Source organism: Triturus cristatus, chromosome 8 (assembly GCF_964204655.1).
Source record: "Triturus cristatus chromosome 8, aTriCri1.1, whole genome shotgun sequence".
In the NCBI taxonomy this organism is placed as follows: domain Eukaryota; kingdom Metazoa; phylum Chordata; class Amphibia; order Caudata; family Salamandridae; genus Triturus; species Triturus cristatus.
This window is the reverse complement of record NC_140591.1, coordinates 1,327,287,258-1,327,309,374: the sequence shown is the minus strand read 5'-3', so window position 1 is coordinate 1,327,309,374 and position 22,117 is coordinate 1,327,287,258. Positions and strand designations below refer to the sequence as shown.

At 42.9% G+C, this 22,117-nt stretch overlaps 1 protein-coding gene across 3 annotated transcripts in view; it reads right to left on the bottom strand.

Moving 5' to 3' along the window:
• USP25 (ubiquitin specific peptidase 25) overlaps positions 1-22,117 on the bottom strand; it is a 439,609-nt gene that overhangs the window by 250,650 nt on the left and 166,842 nt on the right. For all 3 annotated transcript variants that reach the window (XM_085623051.1, XM_085623052.1, XM_085623053.1), the window contains exons 8-10: positions 18,246-18,325; positions 10,749-10,822; positions 12-160 (exon numbers count right to left, since the gene is read on the bottom strand). In XM_085623051.1, the coding sequence (XP_085479177.1) occupies positions 12-160; positions 10,749-10,822; positions 18,246-18,325 (303 nt within the window). The remainder of the gene's footprint in view (positions 1-11; positions 161-10,748; positions 10,823-18,245; positions 18,326-22,117) is intronic.

The following is a 22,117-nucleotide window of genomic DNA, read 5'->3' as shown; positions in this document are numbered from 1 at the left end:
CAAGAGCTTACCTCCTGGCCTGATTTTCCAGAATCCTCTGAATGCAGCGACTCAATCTCTCCTTCAATCATGGCGGCTTCAAGGCACTCGTGAAGATCTTTAAAGCCATTGACCTGAAGTGGGTACTGTCCGAACATCTCCGCATTTTCAAATTTTTTACCTGGAACACAACAGATGAACCGAGGTTGGCACATTTCACCGCACGTGCTCAAATATGGTCATCCTTAACCAGGAAGTACATAGGGGAATTTTACTGCGGGGTCTTGGTGCGATGTGACGCAGCTTGAAAAGCCCGATGCCGTAAAACAAGAAGAGTAAAAGGTAACCAGCAGGCGACTTGCTACACATGTTTAAAATGACGCCACATGTCAAAATGCCACTCTTTTGGAGGACCCTTCATTCACAATTGTTCAATACAGAGAAGCATTGGCAAAGGCTAGTTTGGCTTTTGTCTGCTTAATATATTTCAAGTGGAGCTGTGGGTGGGTGTTGAAAAAAGGATTTATTTATTTTTATTTAATGCGTTTTTATATAGCGCGGACTTTACCCGAAGATGTCAGAGCGCTTCACAATATGAATCGTAATGATACATGAGGAGAAAAATTACAAGTGAGCATGTTACAAAAGCAAACGTTACGTTACATGAGGCAATAGTGACAATTGTGCAAGTATCAAGAGCAAACAGAATACAAGTGGTAGCAAACGATACGTTACAAAAGGAAAGGTGACGTGTGCATGTTACAAAAGAGTACAAAGTACAAGTAGAGGTATAATACTCCACTAAATGGCAGACACTCAAAACATAACACCACACTGGGAAGCCACTTCTATAGCCATGGAGAACAGAATTTCCTATAATGGAAGGACTTCCTTCAGAAAATAGAGTGTGAATTAAATTTGGAAGTGTCTTTGAAGGAGGAGAGCTTTGAGGTCAGTTTTGAAGGCCTGCGAAGAGGTGGTGGTCCGGAGCTGAGTTCCAGATTCTCACCTCGTTGCCTGAAAAGGATTGGGGCCATTGATCTTTCCTTCTTGAAAGTGGGAGGATGACACAGAGGTTGGCCCTTTTGGGGGGGGGGGGGGGGGGGTACAGGGGAGAACAACATGAGCTGGAAACCATTTCACAGTGGGGACATTGCAGATATTTTTAAAGATTTGTGCGGGGTGGATTCATATTTTTTTTCCCACAGAAACAGGATTCTCCCGAGGTGTACGTCAATGCCGCCACTGAGACTGGCCAAGACTGAAGTCGGCTTCAATGTGTGACATTTCGCTAAACTAAATGGGATACTGAATATGGCCGAGAGCAGGGCCCTCTTCTAAAATGCGAGACGGACATCTGATAATTGAGGTGGCTGAAAACAAGGAAAGTATATGGGCAACAGCTTTTTTTTGTTCACAAAGTAGTAAGCTTGTGCACAATTTTGTTTACATCTGCGTAACCAGCCATTACATCACATGGCGTAAATTAATCTGCTGTTCGGATAAAAGTCTTCTTGCAGGAGTACAGTTACAGAACAAAATAAAAGACTCGAATCCAAGCGGCTGTCATTGCCTTCACATGTATATTTGCACCATTTTAAGGGATGAAGGTGTCCTTGCATTAAAAAAAGGACATGAGCAAGCATTTCACAGTAGGATGACCAACTGGCATGGGTGCAAATTCAGGAAAGGAAGTGTGCAAATTCAGGAAGGGAAGTGTACAAATTCAGGACAAATGGTCAAAATTTAGGACAGAAGGTCTAAATTCAGGACAACATTTTTTGAGAAAACATACGTTTTACAGACAGAGGAGGTTGCACAATAGTATACAAGTAAATAGGCAACCAAAATAACTACAAGTCAAAATAAGTTTATATAAGGTTGAGACAATCGTGCACTTTTTCAGTATGCGCGCAGCTTTGCAAAGAGACATCAAGCCCTTTCTGCAATCAAGATTTGTGCAGGAGAAGGGACACCACATGCTCTCACTATAATAGGGCCCACTGTCATTTTATCTGTGATAATTGTCTGCAGTCTCAGAATGACAATGGGCCAATCCACAGTCTTTCCGAGGTCCGGGAGGGGCTGCTGCAGCCAGCATCAGTCTACAGATTAAAAAATAAGTGGGAGATGCCCAGAGTGGAAACTTTTAAACTCATGGGACTTCTCGCGGGGGAACATCATACCTTCCTGAAATTCCCCAATTTGATTTAAGTATGTTATTTGTAAGGCGTCCGTAATTTGGGGACCCCAAATTACAAACGCCTTACAGACATCATACTAAAATAACGGACGGTCCGTGAAATTTACGGACTATTTCACACAAAAAAATACCACCAAGTGCTGGATTGGCATTTCGCTTGATTTCTGTAAAGGAAATTACATGCAAGTCAGCTAATATCCTTTAGAAATCTTTACCCTCAATTTTGCTTTCATCTCTTCAGCTTGCTCTTGTATTCCAAGTCTGTTTGCGAGTCATTAGTGAAGACAACAAGGATGTACTTGAGGTTTTGAGGCAAAAATTTAAAGCTCTACTTCGGGTTTTAAATACACAAGCGAGTGGCAACATAAAGTGTGCACAAAGAAAGTTGGTACAAGAGACAAGGAGGAGAAGACTAATGAGTCATTTTTGTTTGCATCTGTCTTTTATTCGTGTTCTTCAAAAAGCACAAGCGCAGCCAACGCGTTTCGCCTTAGTAAAGACTTCCTCTGGGCAGCTCCACATGTTATGTTATAAAAGGTTTTATAGCGCGCTCAATTACTCGAGAGTATCCTGGCGCGAGCAGTTATCGGAGAGCCTAAGAGCCGGGGAGATTGAGTGAATTAATTAAAAAGAAAAGTTTTAAGTTGCTCCTGAACGCTCTGCATAGCCAGAGGGAGCAAATTCCAAACCAACGCTGTTTTGACTGAGATGGACTGACCACCCAGCCGAGATCTGCGAAAACGAGGAATAACCATCAAGCGTTGGGAGGATGAACGTAAGGCTCGATTAGGAACATAGAAGCTGAACCTCTTCCTAATATATGCAGGACCCAGACCATGCAGTGCTCTATAGGCCACCGTAAGAGCTTTAAATTGCACTCTTTGCGCCACTGGAAGCCAATGCAGATCACGCAGATGCTTCCTCACATTAGACCTTCTAGAAATGTTATAAAGAAGTCCGACGGTGGCGTTTTGAATTATTTGCAATTTACTCAGCAGATAGCCAGGAATACCACAATAGAGAGCATTAGCATAGTCTAGGCGGGAAAGAATGACTGCCCGGGCAACTGTTTCCTTTGCTTGGCTAGGAAGAAGAGAAAAAAATCTTCTAAGAGATTTAAGTATACCAAAACAAGCACTGGTGAGTTTCCTAATTTGAACCGTAAAACAGAGATCGTGCCAAACCATATTCCTAAGTTTTTAGCAGACGCACCCATGGTCTTTGGACGAGGAAAGTCGTTTGGCCACAGATTTTCATAAAAAGCAGGTGGAAAGGAGCCATATAGCAGGACCTCAGACTTATCCTCGTTACATTTCAGTTGGGCACGTGCCAACCACTGAAACACAGACGAGAGGCAGTTCTGCGCTTGAGAAGTGGACAGGTCCCCATCATTCCAGGTGAATAAAAGCTGGGTATCATCGGCATAAGCTATTACTTTCTCCCCCAACTCCTCTGCCAAGTAAATGAGGGGTGTTAGTTAGATGTTAAATAGTAATGGGTTCAAGGTAGAACCTTGAGGAACACCAGTAACCACATTCCTAGCAGTTGAGGAGAAGGGAGGTGACCAGACCTGCTGGGAACGGTCTTTCAAAAAAGATTTCAGCCTTTCCAGAGCAACGCCTGTGATGCAGATGCTAGCCAGATGTGAAAGTAGGAGATTATGGGGTACCATGTCGAAGGCAGCAGAGAGGTCCAGTAAATCCAGAGCCGCTCTGCCGCCAGCGTCCTGACACTCTCTAATGGATTCAGCCATTTCCACTAAAGCCAATTCGGTGCTATAACTTTTCCTAAACCCGGATTGAGCCGGATGAAGGGCACCGGAGCTTTCAACGAAAATGTCCAACTGTCGGAAGACGATTTTTTTGCAGACTTTAGACCGGGCTGGGAGAAGAGAAATGGGTCGATAGCTGGCCACTAAGAATGGATCCAATGAAGGCTTCTTTAAGAGTGGCAAAAGTTTGGCCTGTTTCCAATGCAGAGGTACCCGTGCTGTGCACAGAGACAGATTAATGATTGCGGTTACTTCCGGATAGATAACCTCGGCTACTCCGGCCAGTACTCTGGCAGGACAGGGGTCCGAAGGGGAGCCCGACTTGAGAGTGTTAAGGATTGCCAGTATATCTGAACTCATAGCAGGAGAGAAGCTGTTGCAAATAAATGGCCTAGACGGCTGGGGAGAATAAGGCCGTTGGTGCAGCATCTCGGATCCACGAAAGCCCATCTGCAGGCTGTCCTGGATAGCTTGTATTTTCCCCGATGAAAAAAGAGGAAAGCTCCTCACACCATTGGGATGAAGTGGGGGCAACTACATGTTCGGCGCAGGGTGCTAAAAAGCTGCTTACAATGGAGAAGATCTCTGCCATTATTTTTAGCTTTGGCAATACGTTCAGAAAAAAAGCTACTCTTAGCCAATTTGATGGCTGAATAATAGATATTTTGGGCTTTCCGCAGAGCAGCTTTTGCTGATGGTGAATACTCCAAGCGCCAGAGGCGTTCCAGTGTCTTACACCCTAGTTTAAGCTCTCTTAATGCGCCAGAGTACCAGGGGCAGGAAGGAGAGAGGCGTGACTGCTTTTTGCGATTAGGGTGAGAAACAGAGTCGACCCCCTGCTTGATCCAGGTGGTGAAATTGCCGACCGCCATATCCAGGTCACTAGAGAGCACCGGGCGGGATAGAGAGACTATTATGAGCATAAACAAAGTCGCAAGGGACAACCAATCATTCCTTTAATGGGGAAACATGGCTATGCACGATGAGGCTGTAAATTTGTTTTTTTGCAGGACTGAAAATATTTTGAGAGGCTGTAAATGTGGGTTTTTGCAGGGCAAAGAATTAACAAGAACACGTCTTTAGGAATACCAATAACAAGGTTGCTTAAAAGAAAAAAAATTAAGTATCTATTTTCAATCTACTTGGTTCTTGGATTAATATTCTAATTTACCTGGATGGGAGCAGAAAATATCACAGTATAGCATCTATTATTATGGAACGGGTTTTCTTTCAGCCCTGGAGTAGCGGTTGGGTATATCATGGAACAAGTGTTGGCGGAGGCTGGTTATGTGCATAAGGCTGTAATTTTTCTGAAGACTTTGGTTTGAACTAATCCACATATAGACTGTCAACAGTAAAAATCAAGAGTGGCATTTTAATGTTAAGGAGTACTCGTTTTGGAAATAATCACGCTCATGAATTAGGAGATGAGGACATTATAATTGGTTGTTTCCATATATTTTTTTATTTGCATCTCTTCTAAATGTGTTTGAGCAAAAACTGGATGTATGTACATAGATTGAGCTCCCTACACTCAGAGTTGTTTGAGCCTGTAAAAATGCTCATCGTATGAAAGGAGTACCTTTTCTTTTGTGTGGGATAGATCAGAATGAGGTTGAATATGTAAATGGAGTAACATCTACTACTACGTTGTCTAGTTTTGAGTCTGGGAGTCAAAGCATTTGACACTGGTCTTCTGTGCATTTGCGCCTGGTGCAGTCCTGATGCAAAATCAGAGGACAATATGTGGTTAACAGTATCCCATCAGAGGTGTTGAGAGGTCCTGCATTGGCTAGTAACAAATACTTTTATGGCAGCTAGATGTGTAGGAGGTTTTAAAGGAGAGGGGCCATCTTTCTGGTTAGGTTGGTCTGCAAGTCTAAAACTTAAAGTTGATCTTTATTTGCAACGTCCTAGATAGCATCATCTGCAATACGCAGTAGCTGGCTGGTGTTTCCTGGTGCTTGGGGGCCATTATTACAGGTGGCCGGAGAGTCACTTCACTGCCAGTGAGACCTTTTAGTTTGTGCATGCTTAACAAGCATTGGTAAAAGCAATAGGTTTTGCTTATGTGATTAATATTTTTTGTTGTAAGTATTAGCTTGGTGAGCGGTTGTGCAATATAGGTGAGCAGTTGTGTAATGTAAGTTACTGAAACGCCATAAACGGGTTATGAATTGTTTATTGAGAAAGCCAATATATTGTGCAGTAAATGGTGGCGACAATGTGGGGAGATTAGGTAAAGGGCAGAGGACAAAAAAAAAAAGAAACATGCAGCCGGCTCGCCTCACCGCTGCTCTTTGCCCCAGAGAAGAGCTGTGTGAGAAGATCAGTGTAATTGAAAACTGCAGGACAAATATTGAGAAACATTAAAAAAAGCCAAAATGCTGAATACTTTCAGCAGCACCAAGACATCGAGTGTCCCCCCCTCGAGCTCCTCCGCTTTATATTTAAACGTAAATAAATATCTGCAACCACTACACAAACCTTACACCTCTCTGGAAAGGCCACAAAATGCATTTTCGGAAAGCTTCAAATAGGACCACAGGAAAACCCCCCGAATCCTGCAGAGTTTTTTTCATGTGAAAATGATTGTGTCACATACGCCACTCAATTCATCATCGAATACACAAAACGTAGATTTTGAGCAGAAAAGAACTGTTTGCAGCTCAAATTCATCAGAAGATGTTAAAAGATGAATACTGCTGTACACTGCGGGACGATATTTAGTACAATGAATGAACATCTAAAGAGGTGCAATGTTGACAAAAGGTATACACTGACCCGTTGAGAGAAGTGGATTTTTTTTTTGGGGTGTGTGTGTGGGGGCAGCCCATAGCCATAAATGTGAAACATCCAAATATGCGCAAATCCTTATTGAAGTGCACACACAACAATAAAAAGTGCAGTTTAATTACATGCAAAGTGACGGTTGCTAAAAGTAAGATGAGGCGCCCACGAAAAAAGCAGACACCTGCCGCCGTTGCGAGATGGAGTCTGGTGCTCTTGGACCCCACATCGAGGGAGAGAACAGAGGGGTGGTTACAGAGGGCCTGACCTGAGGGAGAACTATAGGGTAGGCTGTGAGCCTCACACACAGCGAGACCAAGAGGATGGGTGTTCAGCCACAGTAAGGAAGAGTGCAGAGGTTGAGCTACTGGTGACCTCCTCGGTGAGGAGTGTACAGAGGTTGTGAATGGGCCCCTCAGTGAGGAGTGTGCAGGAGCCGAGTAAGCCCCTCAGGAGTGTGCAGAGGGTGTGGGTGAGACCCTCCGTGAGGAGTGTGCAGGGGGAGAGGGTAACACTGCACTGGGAGTTATGGGGCGATGCGGATGGCTCCATTGGGGTTAGTGCTGGAAGTGGAGTGCGCCCCAGAATACAAAGTACGGCCATGTGCGAGGCTACTGAGTTTGGGAAAGCAAAAATATGGACTGGCGAGTAATTGGGCTGAAGAAGCTCTGAGCAGTTAATCCTCGGTTACCTGTAGCAGGAGGCAGAGACACACCCTACACCGAGGTGCGTCAGGCTTGCAGATCCCGCTGCAGGCGAAGGTCCTAGGTGTCCGCTGAGGGAGACAGTCTCTTCAGGTCCAGGTGCTAGGGGCTACCCCACGTCTTCTCAAATCTAAGGCTCCTCCCTCTCTGCCGGTATTGTCAGGCCTGCGGTTCCTGACTGCCTTTACCGATCTGGTTTAAGTACGGAGTTTAAAGTCTCACAGAGAAATAAGGTTACAACTTCATTGGTGGCTTGCCGTTGCTGTGGCAAGGGCGGGGTGAGTCAGTAGAGGCACGCAATTAAAGAAGGAATAGCAAATGACTTGTAGGCTTTGCAGAGGGCGGAGCTCAGTGCTGAAAGCGAGGCTTGGAGAACGATGCGTTCGAAGCCTCGTGTTATAATAAATGAAAGTTACAGAAACAAGAGAAGGAAGCCCCTACTGAAGAGAAAGCACACTAGAACGCTGACCTTTGTCTGCAACAAGACAGCTGCAAGGAGATTAAATAAAGAGCGGAAAACCAACAAATCAAAGAGTGTGGAAGTGGATTATTATTAACCCACCGGTGCAGAGTCATCCTTTAGTCCACAGGTTCTTAACAAGTAAGGAGAAATCGACACTGGAGCGAAGTACAACCCATAGGTCATTCATTTAACATTCATGAATGGGGCTCCGCCCGACAAGCACCATAGAGGTACTCAAGGAGAGAGCGCGCCGAACTATGGTTACATGAGTTTTTATAGAAAAGATCACAAACAAGGGACGCCCAGAGGTAAATAGAGCTTTGGGAAGAACACACAAATGAAACAATCGGTAATAATCATCAGCCTTGGTGCCTTGTGTAACTGTCGCGTCCTGAAGCTGCACAACAAGATATGCTCTCTGAGCAAACTTTACTTGAGGCTTTACCACGGTCTGAAAAACCCTGTGTAGACGCCAGCTGTTCTTTTGCGGGCACTCTGCATGTATACACAGCCTACAATGCCCCAATCTAGATTCTTTACTCATGTTTATACAGATGCGGTGTGAAGGATAGAACCAGGCTGAAAGCAGGGCAGGGGTGAGAAAATGGATGAGGCATAGCTTAATAAAAAAACGAGAGAATCAGATTTTACCTTTTAACAGTGCAAGCGCTGTGCAGCCAAAACATTTAAAAAAAGTTCCCCAAAAGTGGGTGAAAACATTAGCAGGGCCTTTTGACACTGGTAAGAGCAAACACACGAGGAACAATACGAAATAGTATGCTACAGCCAAAAAAGGCAGACAAAAGTAAGTGGCAAGCACAGGAACCAATGAAAAGCGAGGTTGCGGTATGTAAGCCTCCTCTAAGATTTATATTGAAGTCAATAGATAATACTAGCGCTGTGCAGGCAAAAGTTGAAGGGCGAAGGATCTTCGTGGGGGCTCCTCACTGATAACTGGGCACAGATGACCTTGAGAAATTTAAGCATTGCTAACCGATAATGGAGCAGAAAAGAGGTGGTCATCACTCCCCTTCAGAGAAAAAAAAGAATGACTGAAAATCTAATAAGACTGTCATGAAATTGTGAGAATGGAAAAGTCAACAGACGTGACAGGAAGAGACAAATTCCTTTTGATGTTAGGAGGAAGGACACCAACCAAAAATTGGAGGTAGGCCAAGAGCAGTAAAGCTGAGCCCGTAATAGAATGAACAACAGATTTGCAAGTACTGCTACTGTTTAACCCTCAGGTCAACTTGTGAGGACACATTTTGAAGTGGAACAAAATGCGTGAAAGAATTTCTTTTTTCGATTTAATCGATCAATTTAATTATATCAAAAAAACTTTATCGTCCTTCCATAAGACAAAATACAACAAAAGAATTACAGATCACATGAATGAAACATCATACGTGAAATAGACAAACACTTTTCAAACATACATTTCAACCATTCTAGACAGAACACTCTTCTTTGCTACAAACATACTGGTACCGTTAAAACATTCAAACAACTCTGTCAATCTTGTGAAGACAAAGCTAAACACTTAATATTCTGTTTTGTCAGACCACAGATAGTATCACTGAAATAGTGACTCAATATTGTTTAATTTTAAACCATTTCCAAATTCTTGTGGTCACTCAACAAGGTCAAGGAATTTGGAAATGGTTTAAAATCAAACAATATTGAGAGTTGTGTGAATGTTTTAACGGTACCAGTATGTTTGGAGCAAAGAAGAGTGTTCTGTCTAGAATGGTTGAAATGTATGTTTGAAAAGTGTTTGTCTATTTCACGTATGATGTTTCATTCATGTGATTTGTAATTCTTTTGTTGTATTTTGTCTTATGGAAGGACGATAAAGTTTTTTTGATATAATGAAATTGATCGATTAAATCGAAAAAAGAAATTCTTTCACACATTTTGTTCCACTTCAAAATGTGTCCTCACAAGTTGACCTGAGGGTTAAACAGTAGCAGTACTAGCAAATCTGTTGTTCATTCTGTTAGGAGGTAGGAAGCCCATCAAACAGATGCCATTTGATTAACTAGACCATTTAAGGAGGGTTCTTGCGACAAACTGCAAAAGATATTTAAAGTAGGTAATACAGAAGGAAGACAGAAAGTACTGAAGTTGCTTGCTGGGGCATGTTTTGCACCAGTATCCAAAAGGGATAAAAAAAATCCCACTGCACTCTGACTAAGACCGGTTTACACGGTTTAGCAGCAAAGCCTGCATGTGGATGAGGCAATATTTGTAATCTCAAATATATTTGCAATATTAACAGTATGATGGTGAACTGAGGAGAGGATCCCTGATGGTGTGGAGGAACTCGCTCTATTAACCCTTTCTGGAGGAGCGGTCCCTGCTGAAGACAAATCTGCAGGGTGGGATGGGTTGTGAGAAGTTCTTGGCGGTAGCTGTTGCAAAACACTGCTAAAACCCACTAGTCAAATTTGACTTCCTTCCGGCACAGAGAAAATCTGGTATTATTCTTATGACGAGTGATCTGGGGTGAAGGTGGGGGAAGTCCCTGCTTAGAGGTGAGAGCTCCTTTGCCAGAACCACCTCCGCCCCTACCAGTGCAACCGCCTGCTAGTACAATGTGTGCTGCTTTCTCTGCAGCTGGTCTGGTGAAGCGACTTCGGCTGCTCTCCTGGGCTGTTGTTTGAAAAGGGAACCTCTTGTGGTTGGAGTTTGCAGGGCACCCTTAGACCTTACAATCTCTGTGACCTTTTAAAAAAAAACATTTTTCAAGCAGCTAGTCAGCTTGGGGACCAAACAGATGCTTCCTATCAAAATAATATAAACATCAGTACTGCTAAAATGAACTCTGAATCTTACCTTCAAGTATACCCACTGCTAGAAATCGCCCATAAAATAACTCAACCATTGGATTCTTTGGCTTTTCTCCATCCCTGAAACAGAAACCATGCACATGTAGAATCAATCATAAAAACAAAAAGCAATGCTCGAGGAAACTGATGCAACGTGCTTTAAATTTCACAACAAATCACTGTCCAAAACAGCAGAGTGCAAACCAGAACTGCCTTTTATTATCAGTATGAGGATAAAAAAACTAGAATATACCATCAAAATGTTGTTTACCAATGAGGACAGGAGCCCTTGACACAATGCATGCGATGCTTTAAATAAAGAAACATGTTTAAAATGTAAATCAATGTTCTCTACCAAATTCTAAAAAATGCCTTTAAATTAAGTTTTATTCAGCAGTACAAACCAAAAAGGCATGGAAATCAACTGAGGAAGGGTATATAAGCCGACGACTTTGATAAAAATGACAGGCACCTAACTCTTGTTGGCTTTGTACCATCTTCAGACTCAATCACGGAGTCGCGCCTTGATGGCCTTTCCATGTGCAGCTGGCACAAATGAGTGAAGATAACAGACAGCTTGTCAACATGTAATGTTGGGTACACAGCAAAAAGTGTGTGACCTTTTAAGCATCACATGCGAGTATTAAATGTTCAATTGGCAGATCTTGGGGAGACAAATTGCTGGCATTTAAAGTGTCTGTTTAGTAGGAAGGCCTGACAGCTTCAAGAAGACAAGCAAGATGTGACCAACGCGTGAATACATGTTTACGAACAATTGCAAATAGATATTCTAAATAATTATTAGTGTTTATTTTATTGCACAATCCAGTATTAGTATCTCAATTATGTTAATTCTAACCACAGGAACAGAAGGAAAGGCTATGTGATGATTACTGTAAAAAAACAAAAACAATAGTTTTCACAGAGTAATTGACTAACAGTAAAAAAAGAAACTAAGCTCTACTGAAAAACTGTTAAAAAAAAACTGTTTCCGGATGGTAACGTGAACACTGGATGGATACATTTGCACCATTATGTAGCTAAAGCTGTGCTGTAGCCAAAGGCTCTGAAAGAACAAAATCGCTAAATGCGACAGATCCTAGGGAACATTACTGAACGTCTACACACATCATACAAATAATGGAAAATGTGCTCATGCTGACAAACTGTAAAGTTTTTGTCACCAAAATGAGTAACATTTATGAACAGCAACTTACCCAAGAAGGATCTAAGCAGGTGGAGCCTCAATGTGCAAGTTGTGAGACTTAAGGAAAGCTGGTAAGGAAAATGTTGCTTACTCTGGAAACATCTGTTTATAGCATGTAGTAGCATAGATTCACATTCTCTGCATACTCTTACCATCTAATGTGGGCTTAGAGGTTTGCCTGTGTCCTTAGAAGAAGTCTTTCTGAGAGTGAGAGATTGTATGGAGTGCAGAGTAAGCACAGCTTGGTGCAACACATTTATTGTGCAGGATGAACAAGGTTACAATGGAGGAGATATGCAATGATCACAAGCTTCCAGGGAAGGGAGTGTGGGCACAAAAGAACCTACAGCACTACATGCTTCAAACAGAGGATTACAGGGTAAGTGCGATTTCTATTTGTAGAATGTGTGGCTGTAGATAAACATGTTCTGCATCGACTGTAAAGCAGTGGCCTCCATACATGATGGCAACAGAGTCAATGATGAAGTCTGACCAACCACATCCTGCTGGTGGGCTAAGGTGCCCATGTAGTAGTGGGTGGTGTTGACCAGGAGGGCGCTGTCCAGAGGTCAGTTAGCTGGATGTACTAAGGAAGCCATTGTTGCCCCTTTGTTACGGGTGGAGTGCACACTGGGCAGAACAGGTAGGATTCTTCGTTTTTTTGTAGCAGATCTATGTGCATTAGGCTATCCATCTTGCTACACTTGCCTCAGAGATGGGGAGATCGTTGTGAGGTTTCGAAAAGGCTACAAGAAGGAAGTCAAACTTACCAAAGGGCATGGTCCTGTCAGTGTAATACAGAAGAGCTCTTGACATCTAAAACATGTGGAGCTCTTTCCGGTACTGAATCGGACTGTGGACAAAGCTCTTTAAGAGGTGAAAAAGGTGACACCATCTTGGGAGAAAATTTAGAGAGGATCCTGTGAACAACCATACTTTTTTTAATCTGAATGAATTCTTGCACGGTGAGTGCTTGCAGCTCACTAATGCATCTGAGGGCAGGTTGTGGGTTCAATGAAAACTATCTTCTAGGAAAGGAAAGGTAGCGGTCATGAGTGAAAAGGCTCCAATGGTGACCCAAAGAGCCTTGTAAGGGCTACATTAAAACGCCACACGGGCCAAGAGGTATTCTGGTAGCTATGATCCTCTTAAGAACCTCAATGAAAGCCTTGACTACTGTAATCTTAAAATCGGGCTGAATGTTTTCCCAGTTTTTCATGTAAACTGCTACAGTAGTTGGATGTAAGTGTATTGATGTGTAGTCAAGGCCTGACTTCTATGATGTAAGAGATTGCAGACTGCATCCTAGCTTTTAGGAGGGTCCAGTTTTTTGAAAATGCAGTAGGTGACAAACTTCTTCCACTTTGCAGTGTAACTGGCCAGAGTACTGGACGTAGATGCTTCCTGGAGAATTAGCATGTATTCATAGGGAGGTTTAGAAATTCTAGGATCTCAGGTATCAGATCGCAATGTTGAGTTGTCTAGGGTCTGGGTGTCTGAGATGACCTATAGACTTAGGGAAAACCTAATGACTGGGGGTGAGTGTCTGAAAAGATGCAGCGCTCCGTCCATCATCTTATTGTGTTTGCATTGCTTGTCCTAAGTTGGCAGGGTATGCCCGGACGTAGATCCCTTGCTCACTTTGCCACTGGATTCAAGCTAGCCTGGCTGATGTGGGGTGTTGCCCCGAAACCAGACCCAGGATGCTTGTTTCCGGTCCAGAGAAGACTTGGCTTGGAAGTTTGGGCTGGACTGTTCCCATGAGGAACAGGCTAAAGACTGATATTCTTATGGCTGGGACTGAACTGGGGTGGCGAAGTGAGGTAAAGAACGATGATGGATTTAACCCAGATCGAACAGTGACTGTAGAATTGGCATGTATTCCTAGGGAGGTTTAGAAATTCTAGGACCTCAGGTGCTAGATCACTAGGTTGAGTTGTCTAGGTGTCTGAGATGACCTATTGATTTATGGTGAACATAGTGACTGGGGTGAGTGTCTGAAAAGTATCAGCCCTCTGTCCATCATTTTAGTGTGTTTGCTTTGTTCGCTTTAAGTTGGCAGAGTATGCCCAGACGTGGGTCTCCTGCTCACTTTGCCACCCGATTCAAGGCAGCTTGGCTGATGAGGGGTGTTACCCCGAAACCGGTCCCAGGATGCTTGTTTCGGAGGAAGCCTGTTGATGAGTGCTTTGGTGCCCCTCAGCACCTCTTTTTGGGACCTTATGTTCTTCTATGAGCGGTAGGTGAGGTAGTGTCGTCAGGAAAGAGACAGGTTGCAGACATTGATGAGCAGACTATATATACTTCGAGTTACTGAGGGAGCAATGTTGGAAGGTTGTCCATTCCATCACCCTGTTCTAGTCTGCATTTGCTGGTGTCAATGAGCGAGGAAGTGCATGCAATCCCGGACCTGTGAGGAGGGACCCCCTGTACCCCTTTGCCCGACCCTCTTCTCCTGACCCCCTTACCCCACCATACCTCCCCTTAACCCCTCATTCTTCCACCCCACTCCTACGCCCATGAACACCACTCCAACCACCCCCTCTAGTTCCTATACCCCACCCGGCATCCAGGATGTCAAGCACTGGTTGGCGGTCCCCTGAAGATGTCCGGTTAAGTTGGACTACAGACAGCGATTGAGAAGCATGAACACTGCTCTTACAAAACATCTGTGTCAAAATAGAATAATATGGGCCTGAAAAATATGTTAAGAGCACGACGAATTCTGAGCCCTCTTGGTGTACGTTCAAATTCGATGACAGAAAAATGCAATCTAAGATGGAGTCCAAGCCCATTCGAATTGAGAACCAAGGCAGGAGCACATCTTGTGACACAAAAGTCTTCTTCAAAGAAAAACAACTTGCAGACGTCCACACACAACACTAGATTGCAGGATTAGACCGAACATGTGCATCTATAGCCACACATGCTATGAACAGAGTAGACTCTTGTCTTTTACCTTGGAAGGACAGCTAATTGGTTAGCACCCACATGTACATCCGTACACAAAACCACAGTTGATTTCAATTCCACAGCTGGAAGAAATTAATCTCTTTAATGATAATTGTTCAGAACGAGAGGGACACGCCCTGGTTTGTTCCCTTCTAGGTGCAACATTTTGCCTTGTGGACAACATAGTAGCTGGGGCACAGAAGGGACTGGGGAGCTGCAGAAAATAGGTGGCATTATGAGCACTATTACTTCAACCAAGTTGTGCAGGCAATTCTCCCATCAGCTCCTCCACACTCTGTAGCCATGCTAACTAGGTCTCTTTCAACAATTTTCTTGTGCTTTCTTGACCTTGTGATTCCAGCATGTACACCTATCTAAGACAGATGCTTCCACGGCACAAGTTACAGGAATCTTCTCACAGCAAGCTGGACTCTGCACTTCTGGTGGGTAATTTCTAGTTCCTACCTTTTGTATTTTCAGTTTCTCCAATATAGTTGGCCTGATGGAATCAGTTTAAGTGCGTTGCAACACAATTGAAGTATTTTTCGGCAGGCTCATTGGCCAGCTGTCACTTGGATTTTTGGTCCCTTAATTTATTATCCATCATTTTGGATTTCCATTTGTTGGACCTGTTTCGCCCTAATTTCTCCTGGTGTGCTTTTGAGGTCTCTCTAATGCCAGCAGAGCACCCCTGCTCTCCTCTTTTCAGTTATCCGTCTTCAATCGAGAATAATTTTTTCTGCATCTGGATTTTTGCTCTTCCTGGGATTCTTCTCAATGTACACTAGTCTCACTTAGTAGTTGTGCAGGGGCATCATGGCTACAAGAACAGCCATCCATACAAAAGGCTTGCAAGTTACGTGCTAAGGAGGTTCAGTTATGTCCAGCCATTGACAATAAGTGGAAGAGGTTGAAGATAGCACACAAATGTCATTGATCATTCTTTCAATATTGAATTTCCTATAGATTTTGCCTGTGAAAACCAGGAGTCAAATATTTTCTTTTGTTGAAAAAAAGTTTGAAGTAAGAAACAGACTATGCGATGTTCTAAATCTCTGTGATGTAACTTTACAACAAAGTGAGATGCTGTACGTTAAACTGTCGACTACTCTTCTAGATAAATTAGATCACCTGAGACTTTCTACTAATATTACCATGACTCATAGCAATAAAGTAATTATTTCTCATAGCCTATCACAGCTGGGACAGTGATGGGGGATTCTGCAGGGAACATTGGACTAAATGACTGCAGTGTGTGTGATTTGGAAGTAACTCTCAATGATATAAATCAACTGCTCTATTGGGACTACTTTCTGGGCAGTCAGGGAGCATTGAACAAGCATGTGTCCAAATGCCTGTGTGGACCTCACATTCTGATTTTTAAAGACTTGGGATTACTTTAGCTTCCATAATTAGTTGATGTACTGATATTGTTTTTAAATAATCCTAAGGTTTTGCCCCCTCAAAAAATATACGGCAACAAATATATCTTCGACATGATCTTCAGTCCACTTGAATTAATATCCATTGGACATTCGGCAATCCTGAAGTCACGTAATATGCACCATTGCATGTCATAGCAATATGAAGACATTCTCTTCCAAACTGATAAGGAGGAGATGTGGAGACTCAAACTGGAGCTTCCATAACCCATCTGTCCATCCTTGCTGAATCCTAAATCAAGAAGAAATAAGAGTCTTCCACGGACTGTGGGGCCATAAACAGGATGTAGTACTGGTAAATCAAATGGCCTTGGAGAATTAAAATATTTTGCTTGCAGCAATTTGATTGGGCGGGCTATGTCCTACTATAGTTAATGCCTGCATGCTTAAATGAGCTTTTTATGATATAGGAATGAGCATATATGGCCAGACTGTTGGCACTGATGAGGGACTCAAGGATTTTGAAAGAGCATTGCTGAAATGCCCCATTACCAATGATGTTTGCTCAGTTTTACCTTTTAAAGAAAACGATATTTCTATTTCTATTTCTATGTTCAAAACAGCTAAAGAGTATGTTCAGCACATACGCCTTAAGTTCCCAGCTAAATCCACAGATACAAATCAGTGAATGTCCAAGACTATGGAAGTTTCGGCTCCACTGTTATAACAATGGGCCCTCAACTAACTTGAATTCAAGTGAGTTTGGCTTCATAGTCTTTTTCCTGGATGTCCTTCAGCTTTACCTCAGAAAAGTCATCCTGCTTTCCTGTGTCATGGAGTGCACAGCCTGTGGAGGTATAAGTAGACACAGTTTATAACAGGCAGATTAATTTTACAATCCATGGGCACACTGAGCTGGTCTAGATTTAGAAGTCTTCTGATATGGCACTTTCCACTTCTCTCTGTAATGAGGACTTAGAGGAAATTCCTACTTAAACTGCAAAGGAATTCCCAAATGCTCACGGTCGCTGTTGGAATCTACATCCTTAATGTACATCAAGACATCTTCCCACCTCCAAACCCAATGAATCAGGCTTTTATGAGGAATAAGATTGATGGTGACCAGTTGTGAAGCAGAGTCTGATAGTGTTGAGGAATGTCTAGGAATTCAGTGAACTCAGAGATTTGGGTTTTATCTCAAAATCAGTCTTCTAAAGAGGAAGAGTTCTTCTTGAAGGGTGCAGGAAACAATTCAGCTTCAGAAGAATTTGAGCAATACGATCTGTGGAAGCATCAACAGAATCGAGGCCTAGTTTAAAAGGTCCGAAGATATAATACTATGTGCCCCAACAGTTATTAGGAGCACATGCATATAGTGTAGGGAATTGGTCTGCACATCACAGACTACTGACTTTGTTGAAGAGATGCTGCACAACTTATGTCCTATTCAATCCATACCATCAGAATACAATTTCGACATGGAAAGCAAATAAGCAGACAGGCCAAAACAGTAAATACAAATCGCTACAGTGACCAAAACATTATAGTAAAACATTGTTTCACAGTGGAAAAGGGCCGTTTACTTGAGATAAAAGGAAAAAAAGGGGAAAAAAAGTACGAAGGATATACTTTTCTCAAAAATAAATAAAACAGGCTACCACAAGAATGCTGAACAGCAGCACACTCTGCAGACCATGACAAATCTAACAAGAACTTGTTGGTTCCTGTTAACACAACCAAGGTTGAATAATATCAACTTGTACTGAAAACGGTTACAAATTATTGTTAAATGTTTAGACAACTATTATAGAACTAACCATAAGAAGGCAGGATAGGGTTCATCTTTAAAAACTCTATGTGACAAAAATGTACTTAAATGAATATTCGTCTTTTGAAAATCCACATTTGCAATTTATTGATTTAAAAACGAAAGCCACATTCACAAAATGTGTTAAGAGGTTACCTTTCTTCTTCTTCTGCTTTAATCTGAAAGGCATCTTCTAACCAGTCCAGAAGTTTGTGTGTGAATTCACTTACATCTTGCTGTTAGAAAGAACAACAAAGTAATACATATGGTTGTCACCACTATAGAAAACATATGCAATGTACAGTACATGTGTATGATGGGTGGCGGGGCAACAGAGGACTGCAATCATCAAAAGTGTGTCTCAAATACGTGGTACAATTAAAAACAAAGGACTGTGAACTAAATAAATGTGAAGCAGTAATAGTAATTGGAGTACACCAGTTAAAAAGGCCATAACGTACTAGTGTTGTATACTATTCTACCTTAGGCAGCATATATTCAGACCTGCTCTTCAGAAGGTACTGCAAATCAAAAACAGTGCAGCAGAAGTTCATCACGGACATCTCCATTTGGAATCCAGCATACAGCCCTTGGTACAGAGGTTGAAAGTTTTGTAAGCTCGGGGGAACTACTCCCCCCAGAGAGCACTGTCAAGGGAATGATGTCCCAAAAAATCCACAATGCGGCCATGATACTTGATATCATGACATCCGGCAATACAGCACAGGCAGGAGAGTCCTATCTACAGCTAGATATGGTTGGGGTACAGGGTCGTACAACACTTGTTTTGGAAGTTCAGTAGATGAAGCAGGCCTTGGTAATTAAGTTTCGTAAAGATGGGACATGCTTTGGCACAACCATAACAGATGGCACTTTCATTCTTTTTGATCAAGGACCAAACAAAAAAAAAACAATCTAAGCCTACCCTCACTGCTGAAGTGGAAACACATTTTGTGTTCCGCTAGTGTGATAATACAAGATCTCACAAGTGCAGGGTAGACTCCAGAAAGGGGCGGACAACAAATTGGACCCTCTCCAAGTAGGAATGGTCTGAACACTCATTATTCCTTTTTCACAACATCTACACTATTTATAGAACAGCAACACTCAGCTCATTCATCTCACATGACTGGCCTACATATTGAATAGGAATCTCTTAGCTACAACAAACTGTAAACCTTCCTCAGGTCACTCATGGGCATTCATTTCAGATTGCCTAGCCCACTATCATATTGAAAGGACCGAAATTCTCAGTACCAGTGGGGAGGGGGGCGGGGAGGCAGCAAAAAGCAGACTGGCCTCATAAGAAGGGAATGTAGTCATACCCCCTCCATCATACACCATACCATGTCTTATCCATCACACCAGCCAATGGCTTTTTGGGGACGAAAGGGTGACCCCAAACACTAATCAAGAAATCACATACACTGCAGACAAGAGCGTTATCCCCAGGAAAGTTAACCACAAAAAAGGTGTGTTCCCACACCAGCCAAACCGTGTACCCTTTGGTTCACTGCTTTCCCTAAATCATCCACCAAAATGCCTGGATTGATAAGGAAAGGGCCTGAAGTGACAGTACCTAAATAAGCACGATTACAGCCAACTACATTTGTAGAGTAGGGTGATGTAGTAGTATTTAAGGTTACTAGAGCTGGCCTATAAATAATATAGAAACAGTTTTTTCAAGTGGGACCGCAAGTACAACCGCATGTGGTATGCCAAAATTCCCCCTCCGTGATATGTTTGAGTTAAACGAAGATTTTAAGAGCACCACTAGCCATATGTTATCTAAAATTCTTGTGAGATTACAGTATATGGACAGTGGTACAAGGGAATTCCACTCAGTTTCTGCAGCCAGTAATGTGGCGGTGAAGAGAGGAAAGGAGCTTCCCCAAGGCAAAACAGGTAAGAAGAGGTTACAGAGTTGTAAGCAGGCAGTACTGCAGCAATACCAAAAAGGTCTAAAAATAAAAAATTTCAACTACTATGTTTTACTCATCAGGCAGCTTCCCTGAGTCACAATTTTTAGAGCTAGGGCTAGGATTTTATGTGCACATGGAAATAACGAGAATGTGAGATGAGGGTAAAGGGAGTTTTATGAGAGCTTTTTTACTGGCATCTGATGGTAGCTGCAGTCACATAGCAGGAAATGCCTGACAGTGTTGCAGCATATGTTACAGTAATAATTTGGCCTTATATGTTTGCAGCGCAGTAGCGTACCAGCCTCTCGGCACAGACACCAACTTCATTGCAGTGGCATTAATAGATATGGTCACCTACTTAAACCAAACTGACCAGGCTTGTTAAGGCGTCTGGGAAAAGGTAGAGCAGACAAGTCCTTCGAATTAAGGATTGTACTAGTGCAGCTAGGGGAAGAAGGGAAATGCTCCTGAAATATTGCTACCAGAAACTTAAGAATGTGCCAAACTTTTACAGTTTACTCCAGCATAATCCATCTGTGGCATTGTCTCAAATATTAAGCCACGCTCATGTAAGTACAAACAGCTGGTACAGTGCAACAGCAAATGGCCCATTAAATCAGTTATGGTTCCTTTGATCGCTCCATCTGTTACTTGGATGGCTGTGGTAATTCTGAAGCCAATACATGCCGATTAGCACGGACTTCCCATAATTCGTGCGTTTATCAGACCAAGACCAATCAGGCAGCTTTGGTGACTTTAGATAACCTCGGGCTGATTGATTGACCCCGTGATGGCGACGATGCATTCAGATGTTTCACCCATTAACTTTTGATGGTACTCTGTGCCTAACATGGTGACCGTGGGTAACAGGCAATCAGGGTTCGATTCAGGAGAGCGATCCTGTGATACTGCTACCATATTCAGGGAAGGCAGCAGACATGCAAATTACCCACTCCCATCTCGGGGAGGAAGAGACGAAAAATAACAATACAGGACTCTTTTTGAAGCCCTGTAATTGGAATGAGTACACTTTAAATGCTTTAACAAGGATCCATTAGGAGGCACGTCTGGTGCCAGTAGCTGTAGTCGATCCAGCTGCAATAGCCTATATTAAAGTTGCTGCAGTTAAAAAGCTCGTAGTTGGATCTTGGGAATCAAGCTGGCAGTCCGCTGTGAAGCAAGCTACCGCCTGTCCCAGCTCCTGCCTCACAGCACCCATTTGATGCCCTTGACCAAGTGTCTTGGGGGTCCGAAGCATTTCTGTTGAAAATAATTAGTGTTAAAAGCAGGCCTGTCGCCTGAATACTTCAGCTAGGAATAAAGGAATAGGACTCCAGTAAGATTTGGTTGGCTTTCGGAACTGGGGCCATGATTGAGAGGGATGGCAGGGGGCATTCATATTGTGCTGCCAGAGGTGAAATTCTTGGACGGTCACAGCTAGCAACAGAACTGCCTTATTCAAATCATGGCACCCATAACAGGTCACCACAGAATGCGAGCACGTCACTACAGCCTCAGCTTGACAGAAGGTGGCTAACTACATTATAACACAATCCTCTTTACTAATAAAGAAGGTGACAGCTGTACTTAAACCAAGCCAGGTCTCAACAGCCTTAATTTCTCTTTCTTCAAGTCGGACCAGCGTCATGGGAAGCTTTTCCAAACAATGGCCTGAGCGGCAAGCCATAGATTGCCCCGGCATGGTCATGCAGAGTAATGCTGCATTCAGTCTAGATTACATTATGAGTGGGCGGCACCCATCTGAGTCAGCATGTTATACTGGACAACTCGGTATGTGGAGTTTTCACAGCTTACCCGCCTTCATCTGTTAGGGCGGTTTCTCCCCTAGAACTGGACTTTCCAAGGCAAACTGAGGGTTGCTCAAAACAATGAACTGTGGTTGGACTCCGCAATGCTGGTGGAAACAAATTTATTTCAAAGAAATGCCTAGGAGAGAGAACCTTAATGGGCAAGTAAACTGGCAGCTCGGGAAAGCTTGGTGGGTTTTATGTACAGGTCAACAAAAAATAGCAGGGGACAAAGAAATGGACAGACCAGGATCCCTCATCTAATTAAAGTAACACATTTCCTAGAGGTGCAGCACAT